A 25,065-nucleotide genomic window follows, 5' to 3' on the forward strand; every position below is an offset into this window, starting at 1 on the left:
CTCTTTAGACAGCTATGCTTTTGCTCTTCAGCCTCTGAGACCAGTAAATGTATCAACAAAAATTTGTTAAGTGCCATAAAATAAAAGTACATGGTGCCCCACAAGAAAATGGGGATAGTTCCTCCTTTTTCCCACTTGCTCTTCTAGCTCCTAGCGCACAAAACCTTTTCAAATCGTTCCCACTTTACCCCTTTCATTACTGACCTGACAGCGCAACATTTTTCTCACCTCTAAGGTTGAAGTGCAGGAAGCCAGTGTCCCACCTGCATCCTTGCTCCTGGCCTGGTTTCCCTGATTGAAAGGAGCCTAAAGTGTTTATTTGTTTTCCTAATAATGGCCCCATGCTTGCACGAGTCTAACTGTCAGATCCCCGAGGGAAGGCTGCTGGCATCTGGCTCTGCACAGGCTGGGGGGCACCTCCTGAGCGTGCAGTCCGACACAGGCTCCTTGACCTTGGCCCTCTCTCCACACTGTGAGAGCCAGGTTGGGGGCTTGGGACCCTCTAGTGGGGCCCCACCAGAGACCTATGTGGTCTAAACCCCTACGCCACTCTTAACACACACACTCTCGCCCGCACATTCCGAGCCCTTGCAGGGTCCGACTCTTTGCTCGCCCTTGTGGGACAAGCGCACAGGTCGCGCGCGAACCTTTCAGCTCTGTCAGCCTGGGCGGGTGGCCCAGATTGGAACCCCCTCCCCTCGGCTCCCCCACGCGCCCTGCCCAGCCCGGGCGGCTCCCGGGGCGGGGCGGGGCCGGCGGCGGGAGGCCCCTCCCCGGGGGCGGTCCGGGGGCCGGGCGGGGGGCCGGCGGGGCTGGGGGCGGGGCGGGCGGGCGGCGCGGGGGTGTCCCTCCCTCCCTCGCTCTCCCCGGTAAAGTCTCGCGGTGCTGCCGGGCTCAGCCCCGTCTCCTCCTCTTGCTCCCTCGGCCGGGCGGCGGTGACTGTGCACCGACGTCGGCGCGGGCTGCACCGCGGCGTCCGCCCGCCCGCCAGCATGGCCACCACCGCCACCTGCACCCGCTTCACGGACGACTACCAGCTCTTCGAGGAGCTCGGCAAGTACGGCCCGCCCGCCGCCCGTCGCGGCCCCCCACCCTGCCCCTGCCGCCCGGGCGCTATGCGGCTCCTCGCCCCGCCCCCCGGCCCTGCACCGGCCGCTGCAGCGCCCCCTCCGCCCGCCCCACCCCCAGCCTTTCCCGCCCGCCGCCTCCGGGGGCCCCAGGGCCCCCAGCTCCCAGCCCTGCAGCCCCCTCTGCGCCCTGCAGCAGCTGCCCGGGCTGCTGCACCCGCGCTGCCGCTGGCACTGCAGCCCCCGGACCGCTCCTGGGCGCCCTCCAGCCCCGCCCCTCCCGCACCCCTCAGGCGCCCCCACCCTCCGGCGACCCCTCTTTCTCGCTGCCCCCTCCCCACCCTGTTCTGGGGCTCACTCTGCACACCGAAGCCAGGTCCCACGCGCCTGGCACTCAGGACCCTCCCCAGCCCTGCAGCTCCAACCCCGCTGCGGTGCTCGGGTGTGGGGGGATGTTTGGTCCCGGCCCCGCCCCCCGCTAGTGTCGCTTCCAGGATCCCAGCCCTGGTGCTGGGCAGTGCTGCGGCACCCCCGTCCCCTCCCCCCATCCCTGCAGTGGTCCCGGGAGCCGCGCCGCAGCCGCAGCATCCCCCTCCCCTCCGCGCCGAGCTGGCCGCAGCGGCAGCCCCGGCCCCCCACCCCCACCGGAGGCGCCGAGCCCGGCCACTGCAGCCCCCGCCCTGCCCGCCCCCTCGGCATTTCCAGAGCCGGAGAGTGCCCGCTCCCATTTTGGGGGGGCATAAAGGAAAATATCGTGGGGAAGGGGAGCTGTGGACGTCACTCTGTGCCCTCTCTTTCCTTGCTGTCAGTTGAGCCGGGATGCAGTGGGATGAAGCTGATTGTGGGGGGTTGAGCCTCACTTTCCTCCATGGTTGAGGGAGATTTCTCTCTCAGGGGATTATACCCTCTTTTTAATCACTCCTTCCCCTGCCCGCAACTCTTCCTCCTGAGAGAAGAGTGGGGTCTCTCTGGTCGCTTCTCTCTCCTGGCTCTCTTGGCCAGGACTGCGGGGCTACCAGTGAGATGCAGCAGGTGTGTGTCTTAAGCGTCGCCCACCAGCTCCTGATGCACAGCCTGAGGTTGGGGCTGTCGCTGTGCGGGGACTCACGAGGGGGTGGGAGCCGGGCGGTACACCACCCACATCTGTTCAGTGTCATGCGGAGGCCTCATCCTTCTGCTTGGTGTTGGATGGTGGTGGTCACTGCGCTGGTGTGTGCGTGTGACTAAAGGGCTGGTGGTGGGAGCAGCATCACTGTCCTCAGACCTGAAATGTGTCTGTGTCACTCTGCCCTGCTCCGTGTCCCAGTTCTTTCCCCCTTCTCCCTCCAGGGGTGCTTTCTCTGTGGTCCGCAGGTGTGTGAAGAAAACCTCTACGCAGGAGTATGCAGCAAAAATCATCAATACCAAGAAGTTGTCTGCCCGGGGTGAGTGTTCCTCATCTTGGCCTCTTCCCGGGGGTGCCTCCAGGGGCTATGGCTTCTTCTGAAGATGCCCCAGGAGTTGGGGCTTGTGTGTTTTAGCACTTGAAGAAGAGTTGGAATTTCACAATGGGTGAACTTTGAAGTCAGACAGGGAATTGCGTGGGGAACCCGAAGTGCTCAGGTAGAAAGAATGAAGTCAGAGACGTAGGTAGTAGCTGCAGTGGTCCTCAGAGGCTCAAGGGAGTTCAGTCCTTAGGGAGGTGGAGGCTGTGTAGGTAGTGAGTGGCATGGAATGGAGAGATCTTAATTTGGGGCATTTGGAGCCTCTCTCTTTGGGGCAGTGGTGGCCACTGCAGGCTTGTCCTCATCCCTGTGCCCCAGTGGTGACATAGGATAGAAATGCAGTAAGTGAGCAGCTCTGACAAAGCCAGCCTCCCCTGCCCACCAGGCGGCAGAACAGACTCCCAAGGGAAGGGAATCTGTAAACATCAGGGGAGGCTGCTACTGGCGAGGGCTTCTCGGGAACAAATCCTGCCAGATGAACTTGATTGCTTTTTTGATCAAATTACAAAGTTGGTGGTGCAGCAGCAGATGTAGTCTGTCCTGGGTGGAGGGTGATGCCTCCTGGTCTAGAAATCTCAGTGGTCTGGGCAGGAGCTGCACTGCCTGGGGGTGTGAGGAGTGTGAAGGCCCAGGCCTTGGAGCCTCGCTTGTGAGGTCCTCCCAAGTAGGGAGGCTGGGAGGGTCGGGGCCTGTCTTTCACACCTCTACAGTAAACTTTCTGAGCCCCGTGTTGGGTGCTCGCCAAACTCACCTCATCTGATAGGTGTAGACCCAGCAATGTGTGACGTGCTCTGGGAATAGGGCTGGTGGGTACGGAGGTGGGGTTGTCGAGGGCTGGAGGGTGTAACTAGGGGACAAAGGTTATGAGACTCAGAGAAAGGAATTAGGGCTGGGCGACAGGACACCGTAAATGTATTAGGAGCCGGGACAGATGCCCTGGGGAAGATGTGGGCTTTGGCCAATAATGACGTGGGCATCTCTGGGGTAAGAGATGTAATAGATGTCCCAGGCTCTCAGAGAAGCTATAAAATTCCACAGAGATGACAGTGGGCTTCTGTCATGTTGGCAGTTGTTCTGGGACCTGTTTGGCAGGGCCGCGTCTGCCCCTGGCTGGGGAGTCTCTCTTCATCGCCACCAGCAGGGCTTGTCTGGCTGTCTCCTACCCAGCCCTCGTCTCTTGCTGTTCCTGTGCATGGGCTGTAAAGTTGACTTGCTTGTTTTCTTTCTCTCTGGGTACCTTGAGTCCGAGGACAGTTGCCATAGAGATATGTGGATGGTCAGATGCTCTCCTCCCCTGGGATGGGGGAGCACTGGGGGCTGGGCTCTCTGGCAGACGTCCTCTGGCCAAGGATGGAAGGTGCAGGCAGGGACGATGGTCTGAGGGTGGACACCTCCCTGTGCCCACACAGCAGCGCCCTGGTGCATCAGAAATGGGGCTGGTGTCTGGTGTCTCCAGCTGATGATGCAATGCTTTGCTCTGCTCATCTCACCAGTGTCCTCCAACCCAGGGCTGAGGGAGGGAGAGACAGCTGGGAGCCCGAATTCTGGGGTGTGAGAGTAGCTGCTGTGGTGACTTTGTGGGGCTGCCTGACTCGAGCTTTCATTTTCCACTCCTTCCCTTCCCACCTGAGCGTTCCTGGCCTGCGTGACACCATCCACTCCTCACCTCCCTTTAACCTTGCCTCATCTTTCCCAATTGGTATCTTTTCTCTCCTGCCCAAACTGAATGAGGTTTGATTTCTCTTTGATTTCTTTCCCCCTCAAGAAGAGGATTCTTGTGTAAAATTCCATGCTTCACACAGCAGTTTTCCCTCTCTGCAGGTGCTTATGCCAAGTCTGGGCTCTGTTATGTGGCCTGTGTACCAGGTTAACTTTGGGACAGAGGTCTGGTCCTGGCCGATAGGCACAGAAGCCACCCAGAGGGGTCAGGAATGTGTGAGTGCCAGCCAGTACTGCTCGGAGGTGGGAGGATGGGAGGGGGTTGTCTTGGAGGTGGAAGGGGTTCTGGGCTGTGAGTGTGGACATGGGGCATGTGAGCTCCTGGGAGGGTTGGGCCGGGGTACCCACCATGGGGTTAGGGAGTGAGGGCTGCGGCTTCCTGCAGCCTCTCGGTTTACGCTGTATATTTTATAAAGGTGCAGCAGCTGGGGCTGGGTTTCAGTCGTCACTGTCTGTCTAGGGCTCCGCAGGTGTTGGATTTCCGTGTCAGGGTATGGCGTGGGCCCACCAGGGTCATCTCTGAAGGTCTGAAGGGGCTTGCTGTGTTTGCTGGGTCTCCCTACCTGCTTGCTTTCTTGTTTGTGATTCTCTGTGCTGCAAACCGAAAGGACAGAAAGGGTACAGAGCTGTTTCTCCTTGACTTCCATGCTGAGGTGGCCCAGGAGCCAGGGAGAGAGATCACCTGGTTTTCTGGGGGGTCAGACCCAGATGGGAAGCCTTCTTTTGGGCTGTTGTGTCTTGACATCGTGGCCTCCGAGGCCCACGTTGGCAGCTGGGTTGCAAGGTAGGGAGTTCATGCGGATGTGTGTTGAGCATCATCTTTATCTGTGGGCCTGTCTACATAAAGTCACTGAAAGTCACATACGTCACTCCATTTGCTTCAGAACAGCGATAGGAGTGGAGTTGGGGCTCTTAAGGGAGCCCATGGTTCCAAGCTTAGCTCCGCTAGGCCGAAGGAGGCATTTAAAATAGGCTTGGATGCAGGAGCTAGTGGGCCAGGTGATGGCAATGATAAGTCGTTATTTTAAGATTTAAGAGCACCCCCCAAGGAGCCTGAGCCCTTATGTCTCTTTTTATTTTTAAATCTTCATACTCCCTTCTTATCTTTATTCATATGCATACATATTTTCACCTCGTGGAGCATAACATTTTATATCCTGCTCTCTTTGCTTATATCCAGAACATTTCCCCATATCGCTGCAGTTGAAGGGCAAATGATCCTTTCTTTCTTCTACATATTTTAGAATTTACCCTTGGAACAATCAGCATCATAAGAAACTCTGTATTTGGACCATTTATCTGGATGCCAGTTGCTTTCACTAAGATGGATACTGGGCTAATGCCCTTGGCCTTACTAAGAGATGCTACCCGAAACAGTGTTTTGAAATATGTTACAGCACTTGCTATATTTATTTATTTAATCTGTATACCCCATGTGAAGAAATTTCTGTTGAAGCTAAACGTAAGCAAAAGCTTTCCTCTTTGTGAGAACTTGGAAGGAGAGGTAAGAGTCCTCATCTGTTTCTCTATTTCTGCGTGGGCAGGCCCTAGCAAAGTGCCCGACAGGTACCAAGCGCATACACGTTACATGAATGGATTCAGAGGACTGTGTAACCTGTCATGCTTGCGTTTTGGCTTTGGCTCCCGGGAATCTCAGAGTCAAGTTGCTAGAGCCCGTGTACCCTGTTGCTGGCTTGGGTCCTCCTTTTCTGATCCAGAGAGCCAGGCTGCAGACCTGATATGGTGGCTGGAAGAGAGGACAGATGAGGATAAAGACCTGTGCTTAGGGCATAAGGCTGGGTAGGAGATGCAGGAAGACAGTGTAGTTTAGGATTCCTCCTTCCTGGTCATTAATGGCCTAATCTGCCACTGTTGGGACTTCCTCTAAGGAGTGATTTTCGATTTTTGTATATGTAAGTTTCACCTTGAGTATTGTTTAAGAATGCAGATTCCTGGGCTTTATTCACAGAGATTCTGCTTCGGGAGGTCTGGGGTGGGGCCCCAGAATCAGTGTGTTTAATACATGCTCTGGCAAAATTTCACACAGGTGGTATGCAGTGTTTAAGAGATGTCATCTAAAATCAGCAACAGCAGTGACAGTTGCTCTTGCCATGCTCTCTGGAATTTGCCAGACACACCTTGGCCCAGCCTTCCCCAGGTGGTGTCTCTGCTAGTCTGTGGACATCTGTGCACATACATGGGCTGTTCTGTGATTAGGGGCCTCATTCTGGGCCCCCAGATTGGGGTGTCAGTCTGTGGCTGGCTGGGTGGCTGGGGTTGTGGCATGTTGGCCACCAGAAGGATAAAGGCTGTCCCTTTCTGGGTCCAGCTGGCCCTGGGGACTGAAATGGGATCCCCCTTGATGGTGCCAGCTGAAAGTCCCCACCCCCTTAGAGTTGGCCTGAGTAGCCCCCATGACATTTGTGTCCCCTGTGTTATCTCCAAGTGAGACTCTCCTGTTAAGGGTCTGGACGAAGGGCGGGAGAGAGGAGGAGGGGGATAAGGAGGAGAAATCCATGCAGCTCAGGGCGCTGGGCTTCGAGGAAGCATTTAAGGAGGCTGTGTGCAAAATCGTGCTTTCCTCCTGGGGATAAAGGAGGCCAATTTCTGTAAACACAGAAATGGGCATCCTGCTTATGAGTGATGATTGAACGCCCCTGACTCCTCCTGAAGAGACGAGGAAGGGAGGTCCCCCCTCTGTGCCAAGGCTCCTGCTGGGCTGCTTTCATGGTGCAGTCACGACGCAGGCTGTGGGCCTTAACGCACACAACACTGGCCTGTCACTCGGCCCTGCCGCCCACCTTCCCAGAGTGACTTGGGGTGCTGCATTGCGGGGTGCGGGGGACAGAGGTTGGAAGGTGGCTCCATCCTGTAAGAGAGGCTTCTGCTCTCCCCCTGCTGCTTGCTCTGGCCCCAGGTCACCATACCCTTGTCAGAAAGCTGGGCTGAAACCCTAGAGGTGAGTGGCTGACCCCGTTCTCTGCTGAGGCTGGAGATGGGGAAGGGGAGGGCTGGGTGTGCCCAGCCCCTGCCTGCCCCCGCCTCTGTGCTTGCTGCGCTCTGAACAGCCTTGGCAGGCCGACAAAGGCCTGATCCCATGGGTGCCAATGGGGTGGTGACAGGAAGAGATGGGCACTTTGCACCTCTTGAGTGCCTCTCTGCAGAGGTCCTCTGTCGTCTGCCCATGGCCAGAGACAGATCTGCCCCATGGCTAGTGGGGAAACCAAGGCACAAAAGGATTGACTGGAGGTGTGTGGGTTTCATTTTTGGCTTTGAGCTGTGGGTACACCTGTGATTTTGTCTGTGCTCAGACCCAGCATCCTCAGGCCTTCACTTGCCCTGTGTCTCCTCTCTTCGACACACAGGTTCTGGGTACTCTGTTCCCATGGTGCATGCTGGCATGTCGCCCCACACCCCTCCGTCTAGGCCCAGAGCTCCAAGCCCGGTGGAGCGGATCCCTCCTTGTTGCTGGCTGAGGGCCCGCTCTCGTCTGAACCCACTCTCCGGGCGCTCTGTGGGGAGATTTCCAGCCACTCCTCCCCAACACCACCTCTACTTCCTGGGCCCTATCAGCAGCAGCCGCAGCTTCCCATCTGCTCCCCTCTTTTCTCCTCCCTGTCTTCCCCTCCCCCATGCTTGCTGCTGCCCTGGGAGGAGCTATTTTTAGGGGCTGCTTCCTGGGATGTTTTACTTGGGGCTGGTTACCATGAAGGAAATGTCACCAAAACAGTGGGCAAAGGCTGCAGGCACCAGGAGCCCTGCCGGGGGCACAGAGAACTCGCAGGCTGTGACCCTGTTCTGGCCCATGAGAGTGGCCAGAGTGTCCACAGGCAGAGCCTTGCCTTCTTGGGGCTTGCTAGTGACCCTTGGGGATTTTCTCGTCAAAGCTGGTTGAGCTGTGGGCACTTCTTGGCGCCTGTCCCCTTTCCCTCCTTAGTTAGAGCTTTCCTTGTCTCGAGGTCCAGAGGCCAAAGTGGGGCCCAGGTCTTTCTGTCTCCTGGTTAAAACTGTTCGAGGTAGTGTTGAAGAGGGGGGTGCTAGGTTAAGGGTCAGGGCCTTGGGGGTGCACAGGGGCACGTTTCAGGCCTTGTCTTGCTGTAGTCACAGCCCTCAGCCAGGCCCTGGGTGCACAGGTGTGAAGCCATGGCTTGTGGTCTTACATGGCAGATGGACTTTGCTCTTAATTGGAGATTCTTTGCACCTTTAGCATGAAATTCGAAGAGGAAGGGATGTGGCGTTGCAGTGTCAGGGTGGAGGCAATGGGACGGTGGCCTGTGACTGCCACTGGTCAGTACTCAAGGCCTGGGGCTGTTTATAAGCAGCTGGGGAGGGTGAGTTATGACACCAAATCCCTGCGCTGCCCTTGTTTCTACTCTTCAGGGTGATGCTCACGGGGGCAGAGGGGACCTCTTGCTGCTTGGGAAGGAGACGAGCAACACTCGGGAGGGCAGGAAGCTAAGGCCACCCCCAGCGAGCGTCTGAAATCAGTGGGGCTACAGGAAGCTTCTCACATCCGTGATAGGGTCACCGGCACAGACCTGTGAAGCACCTTTGGAAAGTGAGGGTGTCTTTGAGATTGGGGAACTTGAAAGTCCTCATAGCCAGAGTGGGCTCTGTGTCCTTTCCCACACACAGAGGGTTGTATGTTTAGGTGGCAGCGGGCTCTTATTTGAAGCTAGTGCTGGCATTTGTGGTTTTTTAGAAAAATATCACTAAATCAGTGGGCACATCCCTGTGGCGGGGCCATGGAGAACCAGTGGTCTTCCCTGGCCCCCGACCCTGGGAAGGAAAGAAAGTGCATCTGGAGCGGGCTTCTCTCTTCGAGCTGGAAGGGGGAGCTGGTTCTAGGGCCCTGTGCACCCCTTTGCTGCATGATGTCACTTCACTATCTGCTTCCTCTTTTCTGCCTCCCTTGGTGCATCTTGTCACTCCTTGCCGTCTTTCCTGTGAAGTCGCGGTGCCCTGGACCAAGTCCTGAAGCACTTGGCGGGAGAAGGCAAGGGAGGCCAGGTTTCCGGGATCCTTGTTTCCCAGGGCCTCCTGGCTCTGCCTGGGCGGGCTGTTGGGGAAGGGCCCAAGCTGGGCCTGGAGGGTCCCTGACAAGCTGCTTCTGCTTTCTGCTCCTGGGGCCACCTCTGCTCTTGAGGGGAAAAACCTGCCGAGTGCTGTGGTTGGAGCTGGGCTGAAGGCCGGCCGGGGTGGGTCTCTCCATGGCAGTAGCACACAGGCGGGCAGGAAGTGGCCCTGTGCAAAAGCGGGAAGTGGCTGTTGTCAAACAGGAAGAGGGGGCTGGGCTGCAGAGGGGGCGGGGACCAGCCTGGTGGAAAGGTGAGTGGGAGCGGGGTCAGCCTCTAGAAGGTCCCTGTAGTGGTTCTGGAAGGAGGGGTGACTCAGAGGAGGAGGCACCTTTGTGGCAAGAAGGTCAGCTGGTGTGCTGTCTGTCACCTTGGGATGCTGAGCCAGGGCCTGTTCCTGCCACTGTGGACCAAGCTGGTTCAGGGGCCTCGCGCCTCTTGGAGTTGGGGACGCTGTGTTCAGCGGGGACGCCCTTGCAGTCAGGAAAGGCACTCGACAAACCGTCGCTTGTTCCTGAAATACCGCTTCTGCCGCTGCTGGGGTGGAGCGCTCGGCTTCTTCCCAGCCATGGACCAGCCCTGGAGGTGACTACAGGACAGGAAGTGTGGGGGGAAGAGACGGGAGACAACAGCTGGAGAGGCTGGGGTGGAGGCAGGAGGAGGGAAAGCGTGGTGGGCAGAAACTGCTGGGATCATTGAGCAGAGCTTCTGGATGGCAGGGCGCCACGGCCAGCGAGGAAGAGGAGGGATCGAGATCCCGTGGGCAGCGGTGCTTCCTGCTGTCGCTAACCTTCACCTGCAGAGTGTAGACGTGGTGGGCCCCACCCCCAGGGAGAAGCCCCAAGGCCAGGTTGGAGGCTCAGTTGGCGTGTTGTGGATCCTGCATCTGCCCAGGGTGAGGGGAGAGTGGGTCCCGCTCTTAACGTCTCTGGTGGTAGCTGTGGCCACAGCCTGGCCCAGGAGACCTTGTCCGCCGTGTCACTGGGCCCCTGGGAAGGAGGCTCTTACTATGTGCCAGGCCCTGTGCTAAATACTCTCCCCATATTACCTCATTTCAACCTCAGATATCGCTGTCTTCATTTTAGAAGTGAGGAAACTCTTGCCCGTGAAATGTGCCTGGCTCACTCTCTCACCTCCCTTGGATCCTAATCAAATGTCACCTCCTCACTGAGGCTTTCCCCGACCACCCTGTTTAAATGTGCCCTCTCTCCCTTCCCTGCTTTATTTTTCTACATAGCACCTGCCATGACATCTCACATGCCATTGAGTTTGCTCATTGTCCGTCCCTTCCCCACACCCGGCCCACTTAGAATGTCAGCTCCACGAGGGCAGGGAATTTTGTCTGTTTTGTTCACCACTGTCTCCCAGCATCTAGAATGGTGCCTCAATAAATGTTTTTTCAAGGAATGAATGAGACTCGGGTGGGTTTAATAACTTGACAGACGTGGCCAAGCTGGACTCAGCCCAGGGCTGTCTGACTCTGTAACGGATGTGTTAGTTGCCGTACTCCATGGCATAGAGTCAGAGCGAGGACCAAGGGACAGCCCCAGAGAAAAGAGAGGATGTGGGCCTTTTCTGCAACGTAGGGCTCAGCTCCTTGGAGTTACGGTTGAACTAAGAGTGTAACAAGGACCCTGTGGACCCTGGGCAGCTCCTTCGAGGAGCTGGGAGCCTGGGTCTGTGTCTCTCCTCTCGCCACTCTGAGTCACTGGTAAAGCCAGAGTGTCCTTATTTTTAGTGCTGTTGCTGTTGTGCGACTGTAACCATTAGCCAGTAAGAGACTTAAGGGAGGAGATAAACATTAATCTTCTGGGCCTTCCCCTCAGCTGCCACCTCCGCATTGCAAGATGCTGTTCTCCCACACCTGCCTGGGCAACCAGGCCCACGAGCTGTGGGCTGGAGGCGGGGGAGGTGAGTGGCCAGAGCGGGCCTGTGGGTCTGTAGCTTTAGGGCTGGCTAGCTTGGTACCTCCAGCTCACGTCCAGGGGCTGGTGGGGGAGGAAGTGGGGTCACGCTAACATCCATCCAGATCTAGAAGAAGCAAGCCCCCCAGCCACCAAGTATCGCTGCTGCCTCCAGTCCCCAGCTTCTGGCGATTGCTGGCCACATCTCTGTGCCTGGGACCAAGGAATATGGGCGATGTAGGAGTTGGGGGTTACCTGGGGTTCTCTTGGCTGCATTGTGGTCAGTGGTCATGCCGGACCGAAGGACAGGAAGGAGGGCCTGACCCAGATCTTTGGGCAGCTGGGATGGATTAGCTGGGCAGCAGGAACTAATCTCTGCCTGTTCCCACCTCCTTCCACAAAGCAGAGCTGTTGCTGTAGGAAAAGTTTAGGACAAAGCTGGGGTTGGTTGGTGAAACAATAAATATGAATTCTTTCTAGCCTATAATCTACATTATCTCAAACTGACTTCTTGGGTTTGAATCCCAGTTTTATCCCTTTCTTGCTGTGGGACCTCAGGCAAGTTACTTAACCTCTCTGGGCCTCAGTTTCATCATCTGTAAAATGGGGACAGTCATAGCACCTACCTGATGAGATCACTGTGAGGGTCATGGGAGGCTTTATAGAGGTTTTTTTTGCTGTTTAGGGTAGAGGCAAGGTGGGGAGAAACCCCTACCAAGGGAGACAGGAATCGCTTGGCAGGTGTGGATGTGAGGGCACCTGCTGGGCCTGGAGCAGTCAGGGCGAACTGCACCCTGCCCTCCAGTGCCTGGAGTCTTTACTTGATGCTCTCCCTTTTCTTTATCTGCTCATCATAGCATAGTGGTGGAAAAAGAGGGCTCTAGACTCAGACCACCTGCATCTACTACTGCCTGTGTTACCTTGGGCAGGTTACTTTATCTTTTTAAACTTCAGTTTCCTCATTTGTAATGCAACGGAGCTAATCAAATCCCTGGTTCACAGAGTTTCTCGGGGGATAAAATATGACAGACAATCTGTACCTCTGCCTGTTGTGTAGTAAATGCTTAGTAAGTGATAGTTACTGCTACTCCTGTTGTTATTGATAAACCCTTAGTAAGCCCTGTTTACGGAAGGAACTCTAGGAAGCACTGCTCAGAAAGGTCCCCTCCTTTGAGGAGCTCGTGACCGAAAGATAACTGATGTAATATATGAAGTGAGAACCACGAGAAGTGCAGCGGGAGATTGGGCAGGAGACGGTCACAGCAGGGAAAAGGCACAGTCTACCGAGAGGAGACTTCGGCAGGATTCTAGCAGGCAGAGATGGGGAGGGGGCCTGGGCCTCCCTGCTTTGAGTGGCGTCCTCTCCTTCCGCTGCCTGGAGCTCTGCCTTCCTGTTCCACGGAAACAGGACTTGGCCCGTGCAGCTCACTTGGATCTGGGCACTCGTGGATTCTGGTCATTTCACCAAAACAGAGTGAGCCCAGAGCCTGAGTGTGAAGAGGTCAGAGCTCACAGCCTTGGGTGGCCAGGACAAGCAGGATTTGTGTCCTGTTTCTCCTTCTACATTATGGGCATCATAGTAGCGACAACCTCCTAGAGTTGTTACGAGGATAAATTAAAAGGTGTATCTGCCCAGTGTAGAAATAAGCTCTCAATAAATGTTAGCTGCTGTTATTATTATAAATCATCATTGTCTTGATCATCAACATTTTTATTGTCAGCATCATTATGTCTCAGGGTTACCATGAGTACTACACCGAGAATATACGCGAAACTCCTAGCACGGTGTCACGTAGACATTAGGTCCCCAACACAACTTAGCTATTATTAGTATTTCTAACAAGAAAGAGATTCTGGACACCTTGGCCCAGTGAAATCCCTGTTGTAGTAGAAAGAGCATCAGAGGGCCGGGCGTGGTGGCTCACGCCTGTAATCCTAGCACTCTGAGAGGCCAAGGCGGGAGGATCGTTTGAGCTCAGGAGTTCAAAACCAGCCTGAGCAAGGGTGAGACCCCCGTCTCTACTATAAATAGAAAGAAATTAATTGGCCAACTAATATATATAGAAAAAATGAGCCGGGCATGGTGGCACATGCCTGTAGTCCCAGCTACTCGGGAGGCTGAGGCAAGAGGATCACTTGAGCCCAGGAGTTTGAGGTTGCTGTGAGCTAGGCTGACGCCATGGCACTCTAGCCCTGGTAACAGAGTGGGACTCTGTCTCAAAAAAAAAAAAAAAAAAAAAAAAAAAAGAGCATCAGAGTTTGAGGTGAAAACCTGGATTCAGATCCCAGCTCTGCCACTCACTGGCTCAGAGTGTTTACCCTCTCCGGTCGTTTCCTCATCTGGAAAAGGTGGTCACATAACTGTCTCCGGAATGGCTGTGCCTTGCCGCAGGAAGTCAGCACGTCAGCACAAGTGCACAGCTGGTGCCTACAAGTGGAAGGAACGAGGATCGCCAGGTGACTACAAGGAGAATAGGTGGTTGATGGCTTTGTTTTCTCTCTTCTGCTTTTAGATCACCAGAAACTAGAACGTGAGGCTCGGATATGTCGACTTCTGAAGCATCCAAACATTGGTGAGTGCCGCTGCACGGAGTATTTTGAGGGTGTTTTGTGGAAGGTGGTAAGGACAGAGATCTACTGCTTTTGCGTGTGAGATCGTCTCCGTCCACGGACCTTCATCTGGTGTCTGTGTTTGCTGGAGCAGGGCGGCAGCTCCGTCTTGCGGGGCATCCTAGTTGGGGGACCTGCGTGTCCTCGTGGACATGGCGCCGTCTCAGGGCCGGGCTGTGTGGCATCAGAACAAGGTTTCAGACTCTTTCTTCTCTTTCTCCTTCTGTCTTCGGGCTGAGGTCCAAGGTTCTCAGCGTGTGAGGTTCCGGGCTACTAGCCTGCCAGCGTCCCTCACAGGGGCCATCCACCGCCCTCATGAGAGGGTCAGGACTTTGTTTCTGGACCTGAAAGAGTTTTGTTCCTGCTGCAGTGTCCTGCACGCTCTGGGGGTTTCCATGGTGCTACCGTTTTTATTTCTGTTTGCTGCCCACCCGCCTGGCTTCCCTGGAGCAAGGATGGCAGGAGCCACTCAGATGGGAAAGGAGAAAAAATTAAGAGGATTTCTCCCTCTCCTACCCTGACTGGGGGGACAAGGGCACATTGTTGGCTGTTCTAAAGGCTGAGGAGTTTTGCCTGCCACAACCCACTCCAGCTCAGTTTTACATTGTTCAACTGAAACAGTCTTTGCCAAAAGCGTTGGCCCTGATTTGGGGCTCCTTGCAGAAGGGACAGAAACTGGGCTGGCTGCAGCGTCTGAGCAGAAACCCCAGTGTTGACTTGAGGCAGAGCAGGGAGCATCTCCTAGGTTTTCTCTGAAAGCCCTGAGTCATCACAAAAGACAACACGTATCCTGTGCTCCTCAGGCATGGCCTAAATATCGGGGCTCCCACAGTGCCCCGCAGGCTGCCCGCTCTGCTCTCCTGGCGACCAGGGCTGTGAGGCGACTTGCCGAAGCTTGATGCTTCCTTCTCCAGAGCTGCCCAGCCTCTGGCTTCCCAGACCTCAGGCTAGAATCCTCCCTGTGAGCTCTGGCGTGGAAGAGCCGAGGTCGCACCCCGGCCCACGGGGAGAGGAGCAGTTCTGAGGTTACCACAATGACAACCACGCAGGGCTTCATAGATGGCAGTCGGCAGCTGGGATTATACCCAAAGCAGATTGGCATTTCCAGTGATCGGCTCTGCCTGGTCCAGTGTGTTCCACGGGCCAGCGCCTCTCAGCTGGCAGGTCCCGGCCTCAGAACTGCTGGAGCTCCTGGGTGGTCTCTGAGGTTAGACCCTCACCTGCGAACAGCGTGGTGGGAACCCACGTGTTGCCTCAGGTAGGAGAGGGCAAACAGACAGAAACACCTAGAACAGCAGTCACAAATTCAGGCATGTTTTGCTTGGCTGGCCCAGTGGTCTAAAAATATTTTTATTATTTGCCAATATTTAAAAACGAGATTTCACATTTTAGAAAAAAAAGGCTATTTCCCCGCCTTTCAAATCAGAAGGCTGGGCTCATGGCCAGAGTTGCTGCGGCTGAGCGGTGGCTGCTCCCTCAGCCCACTGGCCACTGCCCCCGCCACTCCCTGTAATCTCACATTTGCATTGCCTACCTGGGCCCCGTAGGCCTTGTGAGCTTGTATCCTCTGACCTAGAAGTTCCAGAACAGGAAAAAAAAAAAAAAGCATGTGAGTGACTAAAGCTGCTCATGAGCACAGAAGCATTTTGGTGGTCCAGTCCTGGGTCTCAAGGTCCGGGCAGTAACTTCCTTTCCTTTGTGCCCCTTGTGACCGGCTCGTACAGCAATGATAAGTTGTCCTCATGTAGGGAGGAGAGCCAGGGGGAGGGGCTGATGATGCAGGAGGCAGAACCACGTCTGCATCACCTGTGACACGGGCGCGGTTGACCACAGAAGGGTCAGGGTATAATGAAGACAATTGAGAAGCAAACAGGAAGGACAAAAATGGGACTCTTGCTGAAAAAAGTCCTAGCCTTCCTTTTATGTATTTCTTTCTTTTTTTTCTTTTTCCTTTCTTCTTTTTGAGAAAGAGTTTGTCTCTGTCACCCCCAGTAGAGTGTAATGGCATCATCATAGCTCACAGCAACCTCAAACTCCTGGGCTCAAGTGATCCTCCTGCCTCAGCCTCCTGAGTAGCTGGGACCACAGGTGTGCACCAGGACACCTGATTAATTTTTCTATTTTTAGTAGATTTGGGGTCTCGCTCTTGCTCAGGTTGGTCTCGAACTCCTGAGCCCAAGCAATCTTCCCACCTCAGCCTCTTAGAGTGCTAGGATTACAGGCATGAACCACTGTGCCCAGCCCTTTGTATGTATTTCTAGAATTATGCTTTTTGACTTCTTAGACTTGACTTGGTTTGGTAACTCTTTCCTTTGGGCCCCTGCCCCCAGCTCAGAATAGAGGCAGCCAGGGGCACTGTCTGTCCTAGCCATCTGCTCTGTTAGGAAGGCAGCGCGACCCAGGAAAGGCCAGGCGTGGCAGGGTCACTTCGTTGGCATCTGATTGCCTAGAAATGTGCTTTCATTTTGTGACTGCTCCCAGGTCCTGAGCGTTGTTGGTCTGAGGACCTGTTCTGGGGTCAAGGGCAGGCAGAAGGGCAAGAGAGTCAGGTCCTGGGAGCCTGTGTCCTGGGAGCCCTGGCATCCAGTGAGAACCAGGACTCCTGGAGATGCGGCCGAGCTCAGGTCCAAGAGGCGGGGTTGCCATGGATCTGGACCTGGCTCGTGGCAGGGGAGCAGGCAGTTTTGTGCCCCTTAATTCACTATTCCTCTCCGGTCTCCACTGCTCCATCCTTCAGAACTGTGCCCCTTTTGGCTCTGGCCTCTTGAGAGGGAGACTAGCAGAGCAGCCCGGGAACGGTGCAGTTGAGGGAGCTGAGAGCAAAGAGCACAGGTCAGCCCGGCTGACTCGGAGGCACGTGGGTTCACATGGGGAACTCGGTGCTAGGGGCCAGGCATCCTCCGCTTTTTCCCTGATAGATATTCTGTCCCAGGAGTTAAAAAGCCTGTTCGAAGAGCTGACCCTGATGTAAACCGTGGACTTTGGTGATAATGAGTTATCAGCGTGGGTTCACTGACTGTCGCGAAAGTACCACTGTGGTGCGGGGTGTTGATGGGGGGGCTGTGTGTGTGTCGGGGGGTTGGGGGGACCTGGGGTATTTGGGAACTCCCTGTACTTTCCGCTCCATTTACTGTGAACCTATAACTGCTCTAAAAACAAAGTTTATTAATTAAAAACAAACAAACACACACAACAAAGTGCCTGTTGGGTGTGAGACATAGTGCTGTACTCAAAACAGCCCTGGGAGAGTGGCCAGCAGTGGGAGTGGAGAGCAGACTGCGAGCGAGTGCCCGAGTCCGAGGGCTGAATGAAGTGCCGGCCACCTGTGATCTGCCCGCTCCCTGCTCCACATTTCTCTAATGAATAGGCTCTGTCTTCCTTCGTGCTGAGCAGCCCCAGCAGTTTCTATCACAGTCTGGCCTTGTGGTTTAGAGCAGCACTTCTGAAACTTTTATGTGCGTGTGACTCACCCAGGGATCGTGTTAAAATTCAGATTCTGACTCGGTAAGTCTGGGGCGGGCCCTGAGATTCCGCGTGCCTGACATCTCCAGGTGGCGCTCTGGCTGCTGGTCTGTGGTCCATACTTGGAGAAGCCAAAGGTCTGTGGCTTTGGAGTCACATCCAGATTTGGGATTTGAATCTGGGATTTGCTAGTTAGTGACTGTGACCTCCAGCAAGTTATTTAGCCAGTCTGCTTTGTCACCTGAGCCCCTTCCTTATTGAGAGAGAGTCAGGAATAAAGGAGGCTAGGACACGCAGAGATGAGGAGAACGGAAGCGGAGAGATCCCAGCCCCCAGAGGGGCTTGCTCCTCCATCCGAAGCCCCAACTCTGTTTCCAAATTATCCAAGCCAGGCTACCATTTACCTTGGGCCTGTTCAGCTAACAGTAAGTGTAGCAAAAATAGTTACAAAGAAAGAGAAGGAAACATTGAATCATGACTGAGCTGCTTCTAAATCCCTGCTGGGGGTGGGTGGGTAGAGGGGAATCCTGCTACCACAGCTCCTGGGGGCCGGCTGAGTCCCCCACAAGCCCCCCACGAGCCCCAAGAGCAATGGGACCTCCTTCCCACTCTGTTATTGCTGTAGACATTTTTAACAGTGACAGTTTTTCAGTGCTTTTTTGAGAAAGATTTGTTAAAATGTGGCATATTGTTGGGTGGTTTTTAAAGAATTGGAAATAGACACAACATTTGGGTTGTGGCTATCTCAGTCCTTGAAGGTATGAAATATCAAGCAAAGATATTTAGGTGTTTGGGCCTGTCCTATCTTCCACAGCTTAAAAGAACAGTGATTAGGTTTGTGGCTGAGATGTAGTGAATGCTTTATCGTCATTTTCCCAGGTCTTCTTGTCCGCAGACTTGGTCCGGCCCTCCTTGGCCATTACGCCCTGTCACTACCCGTGGAATGGGCTGGGTGTCAGATGATCTTATTCCACGCATCCGTATTAGCCTTTGCTTCTGCCTCACAGCGCTCAACTCCATTGTGCTTAGTTACATATTTGTGTAATTGCTGGTTTAAAGTCTGTCTTCCCCTTGCCTGGAAGCTCGGGGTAGCAGGGTGCGCTCCTCTTCTTCCCAGCTGTTTCCATGGCACGCACAGCCTTGCCCCTTCAGGGTAGGTGCCTAATGGGCGTTGTGAAGCCAATCAGAATTGCTAGGGGCGGTAAGAACAGTTTGGAGCTCTTTTGCCTAAGAGTTTGGAGAAAGTAACTACCCAGCGATTCTGCAATACGGGGGTCTCGATGTCAGTTTGTCTTGGCTTCAAGTCCTGGTTGTGCACATAGTATGATTTGGGGCAGGTTTCTTTTAGAGCCTCAGTTTCCTCTCCTGTCCGATGGGCATGTATAAGTAGCTACCCTACAGAGTTCATGGGAGGGTTCAATAAAATAATGTCTGTGCAGCACATGGAACAATGCCTGGCGTGTAGGAAGAGCTCAGCTAAGTGTTAGTTTTATCATTTCAATCATTATCAAAAATCTGCTAGTTGGGTATTTAGGATGATACAGTCGTTTCTCCTCTTGTCCTCAGTTCCTGTTAAATTCTTTACGAATTAAAAAAAGATGAGCGCAGTCTTATTCAGATATGAGGGCCCCCCTTCCCCCTTGTCTTGGCGGGTGCCTTGCTCTGGGGCTCACATCAAAGCTGTTCTCTCCGCTGGGTGGCCTGGGAGGATTAGTGTTCCTTTGCTGCTCCTCTCTCCTAATTCCCCTCCCCAGCTTCCTCCCACCTGGGCTCTGTGTGTGGCCTTCCTGGAGAAGGGCAGATGCCAGGGACTCCATGTCTGGGCAGAGGCATGGGTGCCTGTGCCTTTTGCCCTGTTCTCAGCCCTGCTGGGCTGGGATGGGGGGAGGGAGTGGAGGTCTGGGTCAGGCAGGGCTCAAAGCCAGGCCTGGGCAGGGCCCAGAGCTGTGCGACTCCCCTGGGAGTGGTCGTTAGCATTGTACCTGCTGTCCCGTGAGCTCAGCATCCTGCTGCCGTTAGTTACCTCCCTAATGAAGCTGGTCGTTAGCTTCTGGGACAGCTGATTTCCAGGGGATTATTTGTATTACACACTTTAATGCTTTTTAATAGCAAATTTTTAATTAAATGGAAAGTCCTTTTGGAAGTGAGGGAGCAGCAGCTGCAGTAAGACTCAGCGTGTGGCTCTGACTGACATCAGAGACGCAGTGAGGACTTGTGGGACGTGACCGAGCGTGTCCAGGTTAGGTGGGTGGGAGGGAAGCAGGGTCTGGCTCTGGTACCCTCCTTCTGTCCTAAATCCTTCCTCTGTCATCTGCAGGTCTAAGGAAGTGGTAGCTTGTTTGCCCAAATACAGGAGAGAACGGTTTGAGGAGGAACATTAGAAGTATCACCTGCCTTTGATCCTGTGCACAGAAATACTGAGATTGGGGTGGGATTTGGGGGTCGAGTAACCACACCAGATCCAATAAGGTAGCACTGTGACCTGGCAGGCCTGAGTCCCCGTTGGAGTGAGAACCACCAGGGGCCTGTCTCGATGGTTCAGTGCCTTGGGGTGGGGCAGTCTGGGCTGTGCATTTTGCCTTCTGCCCATCTTGCTTCGGTGGGGAGGGCTGGGAGAGGACGTGGGGAAGCGCTGAGGAAGCGCTCTGACGCTGGCAATGGAAGCAGCGGGGCCTGCCAAGGAAGAGACATGGCGACGTCCTTGTCTCCAAGCAGCTTACCAGTCGGTTTGGTGTCAGGCCATTCCTGAAGTGCTTCATGAGGTGCTCCCGGAACTGCCAAGGATCGGAGCAAAGGTCAGTCGGAGGGAGCCCTTTGGAACAGAGGTTCCCCGGCAAGAGAGTTCAGGTGAGGGGACAGACAGGGCACGGGCGGCCAAAGCATAGTCGTGTCTGCATTAGAGTGATGCTCAGGGGTTGGCATTTCACCCAGAGGTGGCTTTGTGGGCAGAAGCTTGAAGAGGAGACCTCAGAAGACATTAGGTTGGTTTTTTGCCCAAGAGCTTTGGAGGCGGGGAGTGGAAAGGGCTTCTGCGGGCCAGCCTTTTCTCATGGTTGTGAATTGTCCTGGTTATCTCCGTGCACTGCCCTCTCGGACCTGTCCACCACGCTGTTGTAGGGACACGTGTGAGCAGTCTTTCTTGCAGGCTCCTGGATGTGTGGGCTGCCCCATGTTTCTTGTAGGAAGCGGTGGTGTAGACCAGTCTTTGGAGTCACAGAGCACTGGGTTCACATCTAGACCCACCACTTGGAAGCTCTCGTGGCCTTGGGCAAGAGACCTTGTATCCTGAGCCTTGGGTGTTTTCATCTGCTAATTGGGAATAACATTCGTCTCAGGGTGGTTGGGAGGAGCAGTCAGCTCCTCAGAGGCAGGTGCTGTGTCTGTCCCTCCTGAATCCTACCACCTAGCACAGGATCTGGCACACAGTAGGTGCTCAGTAAACGCTTGTGGAATCAGTAATGTATGCCAAGAGCTGTACACAGGCCCGGCACATCGTAAGCACTTAATAAGTGGTTATTCTCGTGGTTGCCTGAAAGTGCATGTGGCTCCTGGCCCTCCCCCATTTCCCCGCGCTGGGCTTGGCCTTTCCACTTTCTCCCCCGCCCCTTCCTGTCTACCCCCCTGAAAGAGCTCTCTGCTCCCTGGGCGAGTCGCTGTCCGCCCTGCTGTCAGCATCCCTAGGTGCTGCTCTCTCTGTGTCACACCCTCATACATCACTCACATCCCAGGGCCACCTTCTCTGAGACCAGTCCCTTCCAGGAAGGTTCCTCCTCCTCCTCTTCTCCATCTTGACTGACTTCTTAGCCAGGAAGCTTCTGTCTCTTGCCCGAGTCTGAGGGGGCGACCTGAGCGCCGGGGTCTCTGGCTCAGAGGCCGTGTAACCCAGATGGGGGGGCGTCGGGCATGTTGCCACTTCTCCCCGAGGCTCCGAGAGCTGACAGGACCGGGCAGGGGTGGGGCTGCTGGGGCGGAGGAGAATAGGATTTCGGAGTTTTCTCTCTGTTAATCTCTGTCCCCGTCTCCTCTCTTGCAGTGCGCCTCCATGACAGTATTTCTGAAGAAGGGTTTCACTACCTCGTGTTTGATCTGTAAGTGCCACTCTCTGCGGGTGTAGGGGCCTTTCCCTCCAGCCGGCTCAAGATGAGGGCTTGGGAAAGGCCTGAACAGGGTCTCCAGCCTCTGCCCAGGGTCCCTGTCCTTCGCCTGAGGGAAAGGATTTGAGTGTGAGCTTCTCCGGTAACGAGGTCGCTGGCCCAGAGCCCCCAGGGGTCCTGCTGCTCACTCAGTAGCTCCCCGGGGCTCAGTCCCAGCATGGCATGGCCCTCGCCTCTCTGTTCAGCAGCACACCTGCCGTAGATGCCTTTTTATTGTTTCTCGTGTGCTCCCCTTAGCGGAGAAATGAAATCCAGCTAGCTCTTTGCATGGCCTTAACCATTCTGGGAAATTGAAAGTAGCTTTTATCAGTCGTAAGCCAGGCTCCATTTGGTCTCTCCTCCACTTTGCTTGTGTTTTAATTTCTTAAAAGTAGCTCTTCACCTCCTGGAAACTCCTTTCTGGCATTTCCAGGGTTGGAGCTCTCTGTCATTGGTCTGATTATTCTTCAACTTCAGGAGTATGTCTGTCCTTCTCGGGCAGCTGTATTTTAGTGTTCATACTGGTCTCAGAGCAATGGCTTTGGGGTAGGTTGGCTGTTTTCTCTAAGATCCCCACACCTCCATCTCTGTTTGAGTATTAGCTCACCTGTGGGCTATAGAAACAGCAATGTCCAGAAGGAAGGGAGGGCCCATGATACCTCAAGGAGAAGCCCCATGTCATTGAAGGATTGAGCCTGTTCTAGGCTCTCAGACAAAATGCATGTGGAGTTGCGATTTCTCTAAAAGCCATTCTACACTGTGACCCTGTTCCGCGTTGGACATTGGGGTTGGCCTACGGACCCCTGCCTCCTCTGACCCTCTTCTTCTGTTGGTTGCAGTGTTACCGGTGGGGAGCTGTTTGAAGACATTGTGGCCAGAGAGTACTACAGTGAAGCAGATGCCAGGTGAGATGAGGGCCCAGTAGTTCAAGTGTAGCTCTGGAGTTTGGGATTGAAATAAATCTTGGCCACCTTGAGGGGCCTACATTGCACCTATTCAAATAGTCTTTGGGGAAAGATCAGAGAGCTGTTGTCTAGATAGCAGCTAGGCTAGGGCATCATACTGTGGACAATATTAGAAATTAAAAATTCAGGGCCAGGAAGGGTGGCTCACACCTGTAATCCTAGCACTTTGGGAGGTCAAGACAGGAGGATCACTTGAGGCCAAGAGTTTGAGACCAGCTGGGCCAACATAGCAAGACCCTGTCTCTCTAAAAAAAAAAACAAATTAGCCAGGCCCAGTGCCGCATGCCTGTAGTCACAGCTGCTCAGGAGACTGAGAGGCAGTAGGATTGCTTGAGCCCAGAAATTCAAAGTTACAGTGAGCTATGATCAGGCCACTGCACTCTGGCTTGGGTGACAGAGTGTAACCCTGTCTCAAAAAAAAAAAAAAAAAAAACATTTCCAGGTCAATTTTTTACAAAGCTCTTATAAGTCTCCTTTACCCCGTCATCCCAGAATACCATGTTTTGTACTACCGAGTCCTCACACACATGCACAAGGGCTCACTCTACCCCCTTCTTTCCTTTGACAAGTCCTAGTATGGACAAGCCACTGAGCTGAGGTCCTGGTGTGATCCAGAGATGGAGAAAACATGGCTTCTGACTGAGGGAGTGTAGGGTTCTGGGTTAATCTAACCGGGGAGCCTCCTCAGGAGCTGTCAGCCTCTGCCACCCTGTCTCTTGACCTCCATGACCAGCCTCCGTGTGGGGCTCCCTGGCTGGGGACCATTCCCTGGCCACATGCCTCAGCTCCCAGCCCTCCCTGGAAGCCCTGGAACCTCCTTCGTGTGACACAGCAGAATTCCTCCCACACCACCGCGCTCGGCGTCTGTTTGGCCTGCCTTTCCCGCCTCGGCTCTTCCCCCAGCCGCGCTGTTCTCCGAGGGCGATGTCCTTACAACCTGGTTTTGATCATCCTGCCTGCAGCTTATCTGGCTTATGTGGCAGCTCTGCTGCCGCTGGAGAGGGGGAGTGCAGCTTCCTCACAGATTTCTCAACCCTCAGAGGCCAATGTTTGCTGATCAACTTCAGATGCTTCAGCCTCGGGAAAAGTTCTCAAGTGGGGAGATGAATTCCAGTGCCAGCAGGGGAGGACCAGGCTCTGGGGCGGAGGAGGCAGCGATAGCTCCATAGCTCCCGGGAGCCTGGGAGGAGGAGGGAGAGCTGGGGAGGGGGGCGGGCCGAGGCCGGTGACTGTACCAGTGGGCTTGGCCTGGCTCTGCTGGGACACTTCGCACTTTTGCCATTTTTGGCCAGAAGGCTCTCCCTGCTAGCCCGGCTCTGTTCTAATTATACATTTCTGTGGAGACTCGCCTGTTCAGCTCAGTCTTAAAGTCTCTTTGGCCCATTCTCGGGCTGTGTCCTATGGGGAGGCCTGAGCCTCAGCCTCCAGGGTCCCATTAAGACCCCCATGGCTCTTGTGGGAACCCCAGCATTGGATTTTAGAGAAAGGAATAATAAGCCCAAGCCCCCCAGGCCAGCACAGCAGGACTGCATAGCTGGTGGTCCTGGTGTGGGAATCTGTTTTCTCGACCAGGTTTCCTCAACCTTGGTGCTACTGACGTTTTAGGCCACAGAATACTTTGTTGTGAGGGCCTCTCCTGGGCATTGTAGACATTTAGAAGCATCCTTGGCCTCCTACCCACTAAATGCCGGTAGCAACCCCCTCCCTCAGTTGTAACAATCAGAAATGTCCCTAGGCATCGCCACATGTCCCCTAAGGAGGCAAACTCAGTTGAAAACCACTGCTCTAGATTGCCTTCACTCCCTGCCAGGAGTTTGACTGCAGAGTGAGCAGGATGGTTTGCAAGGTGGACAGTCTAATTCAAGAATGTGATCCTGGCCTGCCATCCTAGCTACTTGGGATGCTGAGGTGGGAGGATTGCTTGAGCTCAGGAATTGGTGACCAACCCGGGCAACATAGCAAGACCCCACCTCTAAAAAAAAGTGACTCTGGGTTAGTTTGTCTTTTTCTTTACAAAATCATCAGAAACACTCCTCCTTGAGTACCCTGTTTGGAACCCTCTTAAGTACATTGTTTCTTAAAGGTATGTGTATACTTGTTTTGTCTCCCCTACCAGATGATAAACTTTGGCGCAGGGACTGTGTCTTGCTCATCTTTCTATCCTGTGTGGTCCCAAGCGCAATGCCTTCTAGGCACTCAGTAAATGTTAGATAAATGAACACGTGCACCCACCTCCAAAATTACTTAGGTGGTTTATTTGAACTCTCCTTTCTAAGTTGCTAGTACAAGCCTCTCCTCCAAGGACAAAGTTACTATATAGGGAAAGAAAGGAAAGGAAGGGGTTGGATGGTCTCATCTTTCTCAAGAGTCTGGGGGAGTCTCCTACTCTCTTGGAAGTGAATTGGTTATGTTAGACCTTTATGGTCAAAAGGAGGTGGGAGGTGTGGTGGACCCGTTCTAGTCTGTCCTCTGCCATTATCTAGCAAGTGATGGTGGAAAATCCACTTATTCTGCTGGGCCTCAGTTTCCTTTTCATGAAATAAATTGAACCAAAGGATGTCTAAGGTCGTCGTTCAATGATTCTGCATGAACCTCTGACCCATCGTTACGTGCCTTAGCCCACAGCGGACGAGACCGTTTAACTTT

At 54.4% G+C, this 25,065-nt stretch overlaps 1 protein-coding gene across 33 annotated transcripts in view; it reads left to right on the forward strand.

The window, feature by feature from the left end:
- The first annotated feature begins 869 nt into the window (after positions 1–869).
- The window catches only part of CAMK2G (calcium/calmodulin dependent protein kinase II gamma), a 56,746-nt gene continuing 32,550 nt past the window's right edge, over positions 870–25,065 (forward strand). For 17 of the 33 annotated variants that reach the window (XM_012760106.3, XM_012760115.3, XM_012760104.3 and 14 more), the window contains exons 1-5: positions 872–1,057; positions 2,397–2,491; positions 13,763–13,822; positions 21,355–21,409; positions 22,294–22,359. In XM_012760106.3, the coding sequence (XP_012615560.1) occupies positions 993–1,057; positions 2,397–2,491; positions 13,763–13,822; positions 21,355–21,409; positions 22,294–22,359 (341 nt within the window). In that variant the 5' untranslated portion in view covers positions 872–992. Of the gene's footprint in view, positions 1,058–2,396; positions 2,492–9,572; positions 9,599–9,911; positions 9,931–11,188; positions 11,257–13,762; positions 13,823–21,354; positions 21,410–22,293; positions 22,360–25,065 lie in introns of those variants that run through there. The other 16 variants (XM_020280794.2, XM_012760107.3, XM_012760116.3 and 13 more) reach the window with 8 other exon arrangements.

The sequence above is a fragment of the Microcebus murinus genome, chromosome 14, assembly GCF_040939455.1.
Source record: "Microcebus murinus isolate Inina chromosome 14, M.murinus_Inina_mat1.0, whole genome shotgun sequence".
Lineage (NCBI taxonomy): Eukaryota > Metazoa > Chordata > Mammalia > Primates > Cheirogaleidae > Microcebus > Microcebus murinus.